Below are 15,370 nucleotides of genomic sequence, written 5' to 3'. Positions count from 1 at the left end.
GTGCACCCCGTAGTTTGTACATAATTTACGTTGTTTTTTTTTTTTTTTTTGTAGTTCAATAGCTGTCACCCCGTATTTCGTAGGAAGCTAAATTCATTTGTTTGTCGTCTCAGTTCAGTTGGTTCTGCTGAACAAAAAACTTTAACGGCAATATGAACCATGTCCCCCTCCGTTGCAGAGTGGACAACGCGACAGACCTCCAAGCGGCGGCCTCAGGTTCGAAACCCGTTACTGTCAGGAACTTTTCCTTTGTGGGAGAACTGTCCTGGGGTGCATTCAGCCTCGTGATGCCAACTGAGAAGCTACCTGGTTCAGAGGTAGAAGCTCCAAGGTCGAAACGTCGACAAGGGCTGGGGGTGCGGAGTGATGATCTCATGCCCCTCCATGCCGCATCCGATGACGAATATCAGGTCTACACGGCGGTCGGTCGACTATCGCGTCGTTTGCAAGGCCTGATCATGTGGTTTCCTTTCCACATCAGCAATATGGCTTAGTGTATACATGAAGCTATCAGTTTCTTCCATCCATTTGAAAAGAAGGTTAGAGAAACCATGTCAGTCCCGAATTTTTCGTAGCACATTTTGTGGCTTAATGGGGATTTCTGAGGTCTACATGTAACAAGGCTCACCCATCACCAAATACTGGATATAAAACACATAGCTGCTAGACTACATGAGAAGAAAGGAAATTTCTTGTTTCTTTACTTACATCCGAATTCAAATGTGATGTATGAGTTTTGCCTAGTTTGCTATTTTTCGGCAAAAGTTTAATCTCCAGTTTGGTCAAACTCAGTTTGATGCATGCATTAAATCAGTGAAACAGCTTATGAAATGTGCATAACTTTCTCTACCATTTTCTGTGAGTAAAGTAAGCGAAAGAGAACTATAAGGTCACCACGCAACAGCAAAGCTATCTCGTGGGAAACTGAAGCTACTAATTTAATAGTACTGAGAATGTTTGACTTATGGGTCAGTTGTTTTGGTATCAACAAATTAAAGACGAAAGCTTCTGAGTTATTTTTGTCTTATGAAGCAGAAGCGAAGCCAGATTGCAATGAACACTAGAAAGTTGTTCAAATACACAAAGGAAAACTATGAGCGTTATACTGTCTTTTGCGAATGTGAAATGTGTTATTTAGATCAAAAATGTCTCAGGTTATTTAAAAGCATCATCATTGGTCTATGTTTTTTATTCCTTACATAATTTCCATGTATCTATGTTCTTGATTTTCTAGTGAATATCAAATATTGGAGGATTTGAAGAAAATATGTGAACATAAAACGCATGGCCTTCATAGACCCTATCAAAACGTCTTTCTTTGGCCAAGTACAGGGACGGGAAATGCCACTGCAGACGATCAGGTTTTCTGCAGATAATTTTTATCTCATTGTAGTAAATACCTTCTATGAACGTCACGAAATTCGAGCCTAGAATTTTATCAAGAATACGCCCTAGGATCCTGCAACAGAAGGCTGCGCATTCGTTCTCTTACCCTCTTTATAAACAGGAATAACTTGCACCATTTCCCAGAGTGAGAGATTCTCGATGAATGCTAACTAGGGAAGAGGTTGATTCCTTCGCTTCGTATCAAATCTAAGGGAAGTACATGTTTTTGAAGAAGATTTCTAACCGGGTCCTCTATAACATAAACGTATCCACTGAGACACAAACATGACTGACAGGTCCAGTAGACGCAAACAGTTATCAATGAATACATTGACGGCGAATTATAATATTCCTATAATACTCTGACAATAATCAGTAACGTACATGTCATTGCCCAGTTTGGCCATAGTAGCCCACGCTAATTTGTTAGTGGAATACTACATCAAAATTAAATCTAGCGTATAAAAATTTTCATTCCTGTCTTATTTCATTGTATCTTTGTCTGGTGTGCTTCCTAGCACCGAATACATCTTTGAACGGAATAGAATGTGACAGTTTGAATTACTGTTCCGTTCTGTTTACTGTAGAAGAGAGTTATTGTGATTCAGTTTTCCAATCATATTTTTTTATGGTCGTGTGACATATTTTACTTCGTGCTGTCAGATGAGATCAATGCAGTTGCAATGATTAGGGGTGCAGATACGGACTCGTCAGGCAAAAATAACCAGATAAAGATTAAAAATGAAGCAGGCAGCAGTGAGATGTCGAAAAATTCCAGTTTAGGAGACTGCAGTTCGTCAGTAGACATTGAATGTCCAGGTGTTGAATCGTCACCTATTCCGGATACACCCACACGAGAAGAATGAATGTCTGAGTATAATGTGTTCATAACATTAACGGAAATCTTGTGGGTAGGGCAACCGCGGCTATGAGTCGTATCTTGGGCATTAATAAACCGCTTCAGCCGTATTTAGTCCTTTATTTTTAGATCACTACCGGTTTCAAGACACATCTTCAGATGAACATCTGCTTAACAATAAATCAAGAAGGAATAACCACCTCAGACATCCACTGGTGTTTTCTAAAATTATTTTAAGATTAAAAAAAATTAAACTTTTACATAAGAATATTAAAAATTTTGTACTCGCATAACTGAAACATTAGAGTTAAAAGCTCAGAACTTTGGACTCAAGATTCATTGTCTGTCAGAATAAAACACAGCTAAAAGGCGGTATGTCGTTGAATAAAAACAGCCGAATGCATAGATTCCAATTCCAAATGATGGATGGGACCTTTTTAACTCTAATGTTGTATTTATGTGAGCACAGGTTTTTTTAAAAAAATTTAAAGTTTTTAAAAATCTTAAAATAACTTTAGAAAATTATCAAATCAATGGATGTTTCATTACGGTTATTCCTTCTTGATCGTTGTTATGCAAATGTTCAAATGAAGATGTGATTCTTAGTGTCCGGGAATCGGTAGTGATATCAAAATAAGGGACTAAATACAGTTGAAAAGGTCTACTAATACCAAAGATTATCGGAAGTTCTGAAGAAGGGATATGAAGAGAGCGCTAGTGGGATAGAACAAACAGATAAGAAAACAGAACAGAGTAGTATGGATCTTTCTGCAGAGACTGATGAAACCAGTAAGGCTACAAATTAAAAGACAGACGTGCTCACCATTCGGTTAGATCAGCATGTCGAAGAGAATCTGAAGTAGGTGAAGAGCAAAAGGAACTCAGCGGAAAAACTGCTATCTACGACTAGTATTTGGAGAGACAAGATGGGGATATGCAGGAGTGTAAACATAGGGTACAGGCCGTTGTACTGGACCAAAATGCTTACGCACGTCGTGTGGACCAGATATGCAATGAGGTAACCATGAGACGATTCCTTATTCGAAATGTTAAACAGGAGATTGGGCAACACGTGAAAAATGAACTCAAATCAATACAACGCGCTGGGGGCGTAACAGGAGGCCATATTATTGGGTACACAAAATGATGAAGTCTTCATTATTATTGTAAATTTTAAAAAAATTGATCCAAACGGAAGATGGCAAGCGAGGGACTATTTATATCAGTTTAAAGATGTGCTATCTGAACTATGGGATGAAAAGCAGAAGATATGCTTCGTTTCATCGACAATGGAGGGTGAAACTGGTACCTGGGGATTGAGAATCGTACAAAAATGAGAGACATGTGCTAACTTTGAAAATGAGTTTTTAAAACAATACTGGTCCACGTGAAAGCAAAATGACATACGAAACAGTTCGTACCAAGGCAGAAGTTTTGAAACAGGTCGTAACAGAAACCTAAAGAAGTTTTTCCAAGACTCCTGTGAAAGAAACCTGTATTTAGACGAATAAAACAAAACGGAAGCGATAGTGTCGTGATTATATGTAAATAGCCGGTTGCTGTTCAGGGAAAGTTGCTGGCGATCTCCAAGGACGATGTAGAAGCTACGAAATCAGTTTTGGAACAAGTAGATAACGTACGTTGTATACTTGATGAGAAAGTGAAGAATCTGAATACAAAAGAGGGTCACCATGAAACGGTAACCCGAACGCTAGTACGCGATTGAGTAATGACAGAGGATATAAAGACCAGCGTTGGAATCGACAGGACGACAGAAGATTTGAATGAAGTTTTCGACGTCGCAGAGGCTACTGCAGACAGCGTGGCAGCTACGGGTTAACAACACGGAACGCGTGACAATACACGAAGTTGAGTCGGATGACAGGAAGCGTAATGCAAACAACGACCCTGACGTACTACGATGTGAAGAAGGCGAGGAAAACTGATGCAGTCCGGTTGTGAATATATAACATGGGATGAATGGTTACGTCAATACGCAAGGTAGAAGATGTAACTGAAGTAATTGAAGATTTGATGCGGGAAAATGGCGAAGAGCCTGCCAAGATGGTGGATCCTGTAGTAGATACAGATATTTTTCGAACTCGGATAGATATTTTGGTCTATTCGGGTAGTGAAATCAACGTAGTGTCACAGAAGCTGTACACGAACTCGTTAGAGCAGGGAAGAGGGATACCAAATATTTCTGTGTATGGAATATGCATTAGAGATGCTATGGGAGCAAAAACCAAGATAATTAAAGAGCAAATCTTTCTTACAATGAGGCTAAATGCTGAAGATTATGATGAATGCCGTTATTGACTTCAAAGGGAGTATTAATGTAAGGGAAGTTGTAGGGATGACCGAGTTATGTTGTTTATCTGATTTGCATTTACCATCACAGAATACCGCAAACACAGACTCAGCAGCATTATGCAAGATGAAATGGAGATGACAAGGCAAGGCAGATACAGGAGATCTTGAACTCTCTTGAGCAGAAACTCAAGTCCCTAGAACACCAACATCTAGCAGAAATGAAGCATCTGTAGAAATTCTGAGAAGGCATAAGCAGGTTATCCTGAGCGAGCCAGAAGTGATACAGATGGTACAATGTAAGCGGCAGGTGAGAGAACACGAACCAGTTTTGTACGGTCATACTTGATCACGCAGTCAAACCGTGAAGCAATGGATGAAGAAATTCAAGAGAATAGGCAGAATAACAATGTATGGCGAGAATTGCTAAATGAATGTAAGCCTGCTCCGGCAGAAAGAATTTTAAGGGCACGAATCATGTATCGAACGTATTGGCATCACAAGCACAGTAGAGGGGACGAATGTTTAGAAAATGAAATACAAATCTGGAATATGTGTCACTATGTTGTTAGCTAGTATTGTGCAATGACAATAAATTTCTGAAAAGCTTGTGGGAGTATATTGAACTTCGTGTGAACAGTTTGGTAAGAATTTTCTTTGTGTGTTTAGAGCTATGGAGTGAGAACACCCAAATAGAGTGATACTTCGTGAATGACTCAGAAATTCTGTCATTCTAAGCTATCTGACATTGTTTTGTGACTGTAATAAGGTTTGCTTCATATATTTTTAGCTGTAAAGAAGTCAGATGGCTGAAGTATCAATTTGTAAATATGTTTATAACAAGTTGGTATCTTGGATAAAATGGTTCAAATTTCTCTGAGCACTATGGGACTTAGCCGGCCTTGGTGGCCGTGAGATTCTAGGCGCTACAGTCTGAAACCGCGTGACCGCTACGGTCGCAGGTTCGAATCCTGCCTCGGGCATGGATGTGTGTGATGTCCTTAGGTTAGTTAGGTTTAAGTAGTTCTAAGTTCTAGGGGACTGATGATCTCATAAGTCCCATAGCGCTCAGAGCCATTTGAACCAATTTGAACTATGGGAGCCGGCCGGTGTGGCCGTGCGGTTCTAGGCGCGTCAGTCTGGAGCCGCGTGATCGCTCCGGTCGCAGGTTCGAATCCTGCCTCGGGCATGGATGTGTGTGATGTCCTTAGGCTGGTTAGTTTTAAGTAGTTCTAAGTTCAAGGGATCTGATGACCTCAGAAGTTAAGTCCCATAGTGCTCAGAGCCATTTGAACCATTTTTTTGAACTATGGGACTTAACATCTGAGGTCATCAGTCCCCTAGAACTTAGAACTACTTAAACCTAACTAATCTAAGGACATCACACACATCCGTGCCCGAGGCAGGATTCGAACCTGCGACAGTAGCAGTCACGCGGTTCCAGACTGAAGCGCCTAGAACAGCTCCTTTTGAGGAGGTGAATTACTATTATGTTCAGATATGATAGCGCATACTTACGATGATCGCAATATGTACGATTTACAAAGGCTCATTTAAAGTTTTTCAGACGCTGTTTAAGTTAGTTTGTTCCTGTTTAACATTATTTGAGTACACTGTAAGGGCTACTATTGCTAGTCGTAATCTAAATGTATGTGAGTACGCCAGGAGTAGGGCAGCACCGACAGGGCACTGTTACACTTGTTGCATGTGCGCCACGGACAGATTACCGCGAAGCGGAGGTATCGACCCGGTGTGTGGGAGTCGCGACTGGTGTATGGTGCAACAGCGGTCATGTAGTTTGCATCTGCGAGCGGACGGCGCCGCGACAAAGCGACACCACCCCACCTTTCCCAGTAACGAACGCCTCAGTGATGCGGTGCTGTGAGTAGTGGAAGCTTTTCTTGTGACCGACGTATAAGCGCATAAGTTTCGGTTTTAGGCAGTGTCAGCGATGTATAACATGACTGCGTCTTTTGTAGCGTTTACATACATGTACCTTCTTTTTCAGGGACTTACATGATGTTATATTTTGTTGTATTCGCTTTCTTTATCTTTGTGACATTAAAAAAATTAATTAATATTATATGTTCTCGTAGTGGGCTGCAGTGTAGGTAGATTTGTATATGTATCTGATTTATTGCACGTGGATTATATTCTTGCATTATCCCATGTTTGGTCTAATTTTCATAATATGAACATGCAGTCATCGTTTAGCTATGACTGTATTCGTTGGACGGGAAACCCCACTCCCTCCAATCACCAGTACTATTGGGACCTAGTTTCTTGTTTTTCGCAATTCTCTTCCAGAATTCGAAAAGATTTCTGTGCTGGAATGTAAGCATATTGTAGTATCGCTGCTAATTCGAGGTCGCTGATCTGGCCAGTGCAGAGTGTGAGTATTAGTTCTGGCTTAGATTCCGTGGTGCGTGTATCACGCAGTGTCGATGCCATGGCTGCTGCACGCAATTTACTGTAGAGTTGTAGAAGCAAAATTCTTGTCAAGGACGTTGTGTATTTTTTAATAATGTTAAACGTTTCAGTATGAGTGATCTATTTGAGGATGATAATTCCCAAATCGTGTTTCGTGTAGTGAGACCAACCATCATCCGCGTCGGGTCAGTTACGGAACAAGCAATGTGTGCTCTAAACAATTATCTTTAAGAACATTAAAAGTAAGAGAGAGACATTTAATCGGTCTGACCGAAATGAACGAGCGTAAGCGGGCTGTAGCGCCAAGGAGTAAAGTAAAGGAACTAGCATGGACTGATACCAATTGCAAGAACTCATCTAGGCTTATAGCGCCCTACTTCAGCAGTCGATTTCATGCGTTTGTGCTCCAGGCACTTGAACTAACTGCGTGGTTGATATGTCAATACATAACTACGTCGATCATATTTTAATATCTGTCTGAACAGTGCAGGGCAAAAATTAAAGTGTTTGATTATCAGATGTATTTGGCGCTTGTGAGGTAAACTTGGATCTTTCCAGATTGAAATTTTCACTCTCAAGTGGAGTTTACGCTGATACGAAACTTCCCAGTAGACTAAAACTGTTTGCCGGACCGTGACTCGAAGTCGGCAGTTTTACCTTTCGCAGGCTAATCCTCTACCGACTGAGCGAGACAAGCGCGACTCACGGCCCATCCTCACAGCCTTACTTCCGTCAGTACCTCGTCCACTATCTTCCAAACTTCACAGAAGCTCGCTTACGAAAATTACAAGAGCAAATGCCCGCGAAAAGCAGAGGTCCCGAGTCCGAGTCTCTATCCGACCCACAGTTTTAGTCTACCGGCAAGTTCCAAACTTGGATCTCATTGTGTGAGTGTCTCCCAAACCTAGAAACTGATAAGCATTACAGGACTCCGCTTTTAGCTGGCAGCGGGAGAATTAAGAAGACAGCAGCGGGAAAGCCACGTACGTACAGTTTGAACATGCGGTCCTTAAATGTCTAACCCTCGTCTCTGTGTAGGTGACTTTCTGCAGTATACGATGTGAGAAAGGTCAGCATATATTTAGATGTTACACCCCTGGGCGTCTTACAATACACATTGGAGAACATGACCTTGGTCAGCATACTAAATCGGCGATGGAAGGTGTGGTATGTCCATTCAGTTTAAACAATCACATGATATACAGTATCTAGAAGCTTGATACATCTAGGAGATTGATACATATAGGCAATCGCTTGCCACTAAGAGAAAAAGCACAGGGGCGAGACCGTCGAGACGGCAGTGCGGTCATCCAACATGAACCGTGAGGACGGCTACAGGCTCTCACTGTCTTCTTCGCCAGTTATTTCAGGCCGGCAGTGAAACCATGCTCTTGGAGCAGCCCTAGCACTCACCGTTAACACAACATTATAGATAAAAAGAAGCCATGGCACCTCTCAGGCGTCACTGGCAAGTACGTCAGCAACACTACGTCATAAGGGATGCATCCACTGGATTCGCTGATGACTACTAATTAAAGTTAATTTCAATTAATAATAACAATAAGCATCTGGTACACATTTCTCATGGTCATGACATAAGTCATTAAACAATATGGCAGGACATGTAGCCACTTTCGACTGGAGGGGTACGACCCAATAATATATACGTTATATGGTGGAAGTTTCAGGGAAAGTATACCACCACTGTTAGAGATGGAACTTCACTGACATGCTTGGTGAAAGTGGGTTACTAATTCCAGTTTTGTCAAACAATATGCATTTATTATGGAAAATGCAGCATCGCTGTGAAGATATGCCTTCACTACCAAGAGATAAGGAATGTGAACCATGGTTGCAATAAAAAAGCACAGTCGTATTTCGAAAGTTGCATTTTATGAGCTGCAATCTGAAAACTTAGTCATGTTATAGAAAATTCGTTTATTGCAGCACTGACGTCCACCATAGAACTTAGAGCTGCACAATACATTTTTGTTTTTGCAAAAGCTTCTCAAGTCTGACATATGTGCTGATAGTGGCTTTTGAAGAATCCCTGGCCGCTTCCCGTCGACTGAGATGTCCCAATTGTCTTCAGGGCAACAGTTATCTGTGCTAGAACTTCCTCTTACACATTAACGTGTATGGCAGTACGCGCCGCGCTTTTCAAACTATTTATGACTTAAATAGAGTTTTGAGGAAGTGTTTACGAACAAATTCTTTTTTATTTCCTTTTTGTAGCTATCGCTGATGTAATTTTGCACTCTCAGTGTGTATCTTCGCCAACGGCCTCTCCGCAGTTGTAACAAAAAAATGGTTCAAATGGCTCTGAGCACTATGGGACTTAACTTCTGAGCTCATCAGTCGGCTAGAACTACTTAAACCTAACTAACCTAAGGACATCACAGCCGAGGCAGGATTCGAACCTGCGACCGTAGCGATCACATGGCTCCAGACTGTAGCAGTGGTAACACCGGTTCCCGTCAGATCACCGAAGTTAAGCGCTGTCGAGCTGGACTAGCACTTGGATGCGTGACCATCCGGTCTGCCGAGCGCTGTTGGCAAGCGGGGTGCACTCAGCCCTTGTGAGGCAAACTGAGGAGCTACTTTATTGAGAAGTAGCGGCTCCGGTCTCGTAAACTGACATGCGTTCGGGAGAACGGTCTGCTGACCAGACGCCCCTCCATATCCGCATCCAGTGACGCCTGTGGGCTAAGGACGACACGGCGGCCGGTCGGTGCCGTTGGGCCTTCCAAGGACTGTTCGAAGGGAGTATAGTTCAGTGTGTATCTTCACATTAAACTCATCATGCGATATTAATATTCAATAGTCTTCATCCCTCTATTCCCCATTTTACAAATGTGCACCTTCCTTTCAAGGTGTAAGTAGGCTGTTTAGGTTTTTTTATTGGTAACGCCACCTCTGTATGAAAATCACTGGCTGTGCTGTGTGCAGTCTGTGGCTGCTTTGCATTGTTGTAATACTCGCCATTGTAGTGTTGGGCAGCGGCAGCTGGATGTGAACAGAGCGTAGCGTTGCGCAGTTGGAGGTGAGCCGCCAGCAGTGGTGGATGTGGGGAGAGAGATGGCGGAGTTTTGTAATTTGTCATGAACTGCTATATATATTATGACTTTTGATGATACTAAGGTAAATACATTGTTTGTTCTCTATTAATATCTTTCATTTGCTAACTATCCCTATCAGTAGTTAGTGCCTTCCGTAGTTTGAATCTTTTATTTAGCTGGCAGTAGTGGCGCTCGCTGTACTGCAGTAGTTCGAGTAATGAATATTTTTGTGAGGTAAGTGATTTCTGAGAGGTATAGTTTAATGTTACTCAGGGCCATTCTTTTGCAGGGATTTTTTAAAGTCAGATTGCGTTGCGCTAAAAATATTGTATGTCAGTTTAAGCACAGTCTTGTATAATTGTTCAAAGGGGACGTTTCAAAGGCTCTGGCAGGAAAAGAGCAGAGCTATTACCTTAGTTAACTGCTGAATCATCCTTAGATGCCATGTCCTTTGACTTTTAGATGCTGTGTCGGTCGAGCCACATGTAATTAAGTGTGGTTAGTATCAGTTTTAAGTCAAACTTTCCTCCCTGTTCTGCTTTTTTAAGTAGACTCCCTCAGCTGTGTGAAGTTGCAGCGTCCCACCAACCTGGTTGGCCAGTTCTGTTCACAGGGTGGTTAGAAACAGTCAAAAAGCTTGTGAGAAAGTTGCAGGGTAAGTTGTGCTGAGATATAAGTGTTAAGAACAAAATTCGATACATTGCGCCACTTCCAAATCAATTAATATTGAAGTTAGCCAATCAGATCATTGCGCGCGTAAATTCAAGCGGTCCGCTGGGTTAGAGTACAATTATTGTCAATTGTTCTTATAGCGTAGACGGTAGCACATCAGACTGCGCAGCTTTGACTCGGGTTCGAGTCTTATTTCCGTCCTCTGCCCAATTTTTATATCGCTCTCTTGTTCGGTTTTAGAAAACCAAAAGAAAACCACTTTTGGCGACACCGTCTCTGGAGGGTCGCTTGAATTTGTGCAAGCAAAGGCCTGATTGGCTTCAATGTCAGTTACCTCGGAAACGGCAGCACGTGTCGAGTTTTTTCTTAACAATTATTTCTCATCATAATCTATCCTGCAACACACTTAAAAACTTTTCAGACTGTCTCTCACCACCCTGTGTGAGTAATAACAATTCGAAATTCGGCATACAATGGCAATCATTTTCATGTTCAAAACAGGTAAATCCTAAATTTGCAATTTCCCGAAACTATTGATCGGATTTTGAAAAGTGAAGCGCTGAAACGCTGTTTAATTTGTCTCTTTTAGAGCTATAGCAGTATTAGTTCCTGCCATTTGAAAAAGCCAAGTTGATACCGATATCGGCGTACTCTAAATAGATGTGAAAAGAAACTATACATCATTCAGTGACAACCTTTTCACAACTCATTTGGGCGAAGACTGAATTATATCTTATAGGGTTCAGGAAATATTTGAGCTGAACTGCTCAGCTTATTCACGCCGTATATCTTGACATTTGAAGTACTGTTCCTCGTACGTTCTTTGCGATTGAATGGTAGACCTGGGAAATAACTAATCCAATGATAATAGCCTTTTTTTCAGTTACGGAAGCCACCAGATCGATATGAATGTCTCTTGAATGACATTACGAACCAACCTGAGGAGAGAGGAGAGACGAGATGTAATGAGACGGCCATGCCTCCCGCACTCTGCCCCTGCAGGGTGACGAGGTCTGGGTCGCCACCGAAGCTGGCGATGTTCTGCTTCACCCAGGTCAGCGCCAGGTGCTGATCCTTGACACCTGCGTTGCCGGGAACGACCTCATCTCCGGTGCTCAGGAAGCCTGCAGTGAAATTTGGCACTGTTACTCGTGTGTCCACATTCCATTGATAGAGGCTGTTCTGCAGCTTAAAAAGTGCTATTCCAAGAGTGTAGCTTACTTTCTTCCATCCAAGCACATTCACAGTAAGCCATTTTCTAAATGTAACACAACAGGTATAGCTGACAGATAGAGAAAGAAAGGAGTTAATGAGTTAGGTCCCATCGATGTTGACGAAATTAGAGGAATTGGACGGCGTTTCTGAAAAAAATCGATTTCTGTTATTTTAAAGATACGATTTCTGACATTTGGTGAAGCTATTTAGGTAAGCAAGGGAAAGTTTAAACCAGTGTCGCATTAGCGGATATTTTCTCACCCATGCATACTTAGTGGTTTAAATGGTTAGTTACATGTCCCATAGGTCAATGAAGGATTCTTTCGTCGAAATTATGTGGAACGAGTCAATTTACGGGGTACATATACATCATTAGTGTTAACATTATTATTTTAGTTGTACTCAAGCAACTATAATTAAAAACAATGTTGAAACGAGGTACTGGCAGAAGTAAAGCTGTGAGTACCGGGCGTGAGTCGTGCTTCGGTAGCTCAGTTGGTAGAGCACTTGCCCGCGAAAGGCAAAGGTCCCGAGTTCGAGTCTCGGTCGGGCACACAGTTTTAATCTGCCAGGAAGTTTCATATCAGCGCACACTCCGCTGCAGAGTGAAAATCTCATTCCGGAAAAACAATGTTTTTTTCTGGATACCGATTTTTAAGTAGAAATTTATCAGTGTAAAAGACGGAGTCGGCCAGGAGAAATTATTTAAATTTGATTTGAAACTTTTCAGACTTTCATGTTATTGAGCAAGTGATCCGAGATTTTTGTTGCCTAACATTGAAATCCTTTCTGAGTCACTGAGAACTTTAATAATGAGTAGCAAAGGTCATTTTTTCCTCTTGTGTCATAGGTGTGAACATCACTGTTCTTCTCGAATTATGATGGATTATTTACGACGAATTTCATTAGCGAATGTATTCTATTGTGACGGCGCAGTTAAACTGCCCAGCTACTTGAAGAGGTATCTACATGACTCTGTGGGTGAACACTACATATTATTCCTACTACTAACTTTTGTGCAATCAGTGCTCTCTTTCTAAGTGACGATTTATTCCAGAATTCTACCTGGTTTACTTACTGTTGCTCATGTGCTACCTCTGTCTGATGACATTTTTTATAACAATAGTATCGTCTACAAAAAGTCTCACTTCTGCTTGCTGAATGTTAAGTAGGTATAAGGAATAAGAATGGACCCAAAATTGAACCCCTGGGTCTCCTAATGTGATTTCTCCCCAGTCACTAAAATTTTCCACCCTTCCATCATTGTTTGAAGGATTCAGTGCAACGTTTTGCATTCTGTTTGTTAAGTATGAGTCCAAACAGCTGTGCATAAAACTGTAAATTCCATAAAACTTGCGTTTTTCTAACAGTGTAACATGATCTACACAATCAAATGCTTTGGAAAGATAACAAAACATACCAATAGAGATATTTATTATTTAAGGCTTATACTATTTGATAAGTGGATATAGAAACAACAGTCTCAGTCGAGCAACCGTTCTAGAGTCCAAACTGCGATATGCTAAGTACATTGTTCCACCTTACGTGTCATTACTTTTATGAATACTTTGGAAAAAGATGTCGGTAAGAAAACTGGACAAGAACTGTTCAAGTCTGTTTTATCACCGATCTTGTGATGAGGTTTAACATCTGCGTATTTTAACCTGTCTGGAAAAATTTCCTGTCCTAGTGATGCATTACATATATATCACTAAGAATGTTACTCATTAAAATGGAACAACTTCTCAGAATTCTGCCCGAAATTCCAATAACACCACACGAGCTTTTGTTTTTTCCGAAATTCCAATAACACCAGACGAGCTTTTGTTTTTTATAATTTTTATAGTTCTGTTGATTTCAATGAAGGATGTTGGTGCTATTTCTAGTTGCTTCACGTTTTCTGAAATGACATCTGTAAGACATTCTCCTGCTTATTCAACTGAACCATGTAATCTTTTTTTTCTAAATTTAGAGAGCGACCATATTAAAAGTTATCGCAACATGTGAATTAACAGTCACAACATTGTCATTTAGTTTAATTGTTAGGGTATCTTGTACACTGACTGGCTGTTCTGTCTCCCGTTTGACACTAATCCCTGTAATTATAACCTTGTAATCTGCGCTGTTTATTTCTGTCAGGACTTGCATACTTCCGAACATTCTAATGGCATTCCTTAAAATACTACAGAATGTTTTGTAGTATGCAAGTAATGTCGGCTCTTAATTACTCTGGGATTCATATAAGGGGCGATCAAAAAGTTTCAGTTCCAAGGCTTTACAATCCAGAATCGGTATGCCAATCAGGCAAATTCGGCATGAGCTTTGAGGCGATCATCCCACCAATTCACTAGGTAGAAGATAACTGTTTCGTAGAACACCGCGTTCTGCTCCGTGGAAACGTCGGTAACTGCCTGTTGCACATCCTCGTTTGACGGAAATCATCGACCCTTCAAGGACGTTTTTAAGGGACCGAAAGCGTAATAACAGCATGGCGAAAGGTCAAGACTATTGGAGAGGTCCTCGAGTGTCTCCCTATAGAATTGGCGTTATTTCTACGTTACGGCATTTGTGATGTGTTTTACTTCCGCCAGTATCGTCCTGCTGTCTTCTATACTTCACGGAAGTTCTCTTGCACATGTTCTGCTTACTCTCTTTATCTTACTCTCACGTACTCTACGCGGGATACGCTATGGTGGCAGCAAAAGGATTGCACAGTCTTCCTTGAACACAGAATTTTTACATTTGGCGAGTCGCCTTACTCCTAAGATTCCCATTTAAGTTCCCTTTGCATGTCTGTTACATTATGACACGGGGTATATCGATCTGTTCCAATCTTATCAATGCGTCCCTGAATTTTTTCGAAATCTTTTGTCATGTCTACTTAATAAGGACACCAAATTCTGAAACTATACTCCATCATTGGTAGCACTTGTATGCTATTTTCTTTGCAGATTAACTTTCACAAATCCCTTCTACAAATTTAAGCTATTCATTCACCTTCCCTCGTTCTGATTTTATGTGTTTGTTTCATTTAATATCGCTTCTTAGTATTATTCCTGAACATCTGCTCAATAGGTTCACCACAAATTACCAATAAAATAAGTTCAGTAAATTCGACTCAGATGGATCAGAGTGAGTATGGTTCAAATGGCTCTAAGCACTATGGGACTTAACATCTAAGGTCATCAGTCCCCTAGACAGAACTATTTAAACCTAACTACCCTAAGGATTCGAACCTGCGATCGTAGCAGCAGCGCTGTTCCTGACTGAAGTGCCTAGAATCGCTCGGACACAGCGACCGGCAGAGTGAGTATGACATTTGTGAAAACTCACACGCACCATGAGAGCAAAGGTATCGGGACACCCTGTAAGTGGACATTAATATGGGATGTGTCGACCCTCCGCCTTTATGAAGACTTCAGCTCTGCTGGAGAGACTT

At 41.3% G+C, this 15,370-nt stretch overlaps 1 protein-coding gene across 2 annotated transcripts in view; it reads right to left on the bottom strand.

Annotated features, from left to right (window-relative positions):
* LOC124607432 (venom carboxylesterase-6-like) overlaps positions 1–15,370 on the bottom strand; it is a 69,981-nt gene that overhangs the window by 36,202 nt on the left and 18,409 nt on the right. For both annotated transcript variants that reach the window (XM_047139759.1, XM_047139760.1), the window contains exon 4: positions 11,655–11,840. In XM_047139759.1, the coding sequence (XP_046995715.1) occupies positions 11,655–11,840 (186 nt within the window). The remainder of the gene's footprint in view (positions 1–11,654; positions 11,841–15,370) is intronic.

This window comes from Schistocerca americana, chromosome 3 (assembly GCF_021461395.2).
Source record: "Schistocerca americana isolate TAMUIC-IGC-003095 chromosome 3, iqSchAmer2.1, whole genome shotgun sequence".
NCBI classification, from domain to species: Eukaryota; Metazoa; Arthropoda; class Insecta; order Orthoptera; family Acrididae; genus Schistocerca; species Schistocerca americana.
The sequence above is the reverse complement of the archived record's forward strand: the minus strand, read 5'-3'. Positions and strand labels throughout refer to the sequence as shown.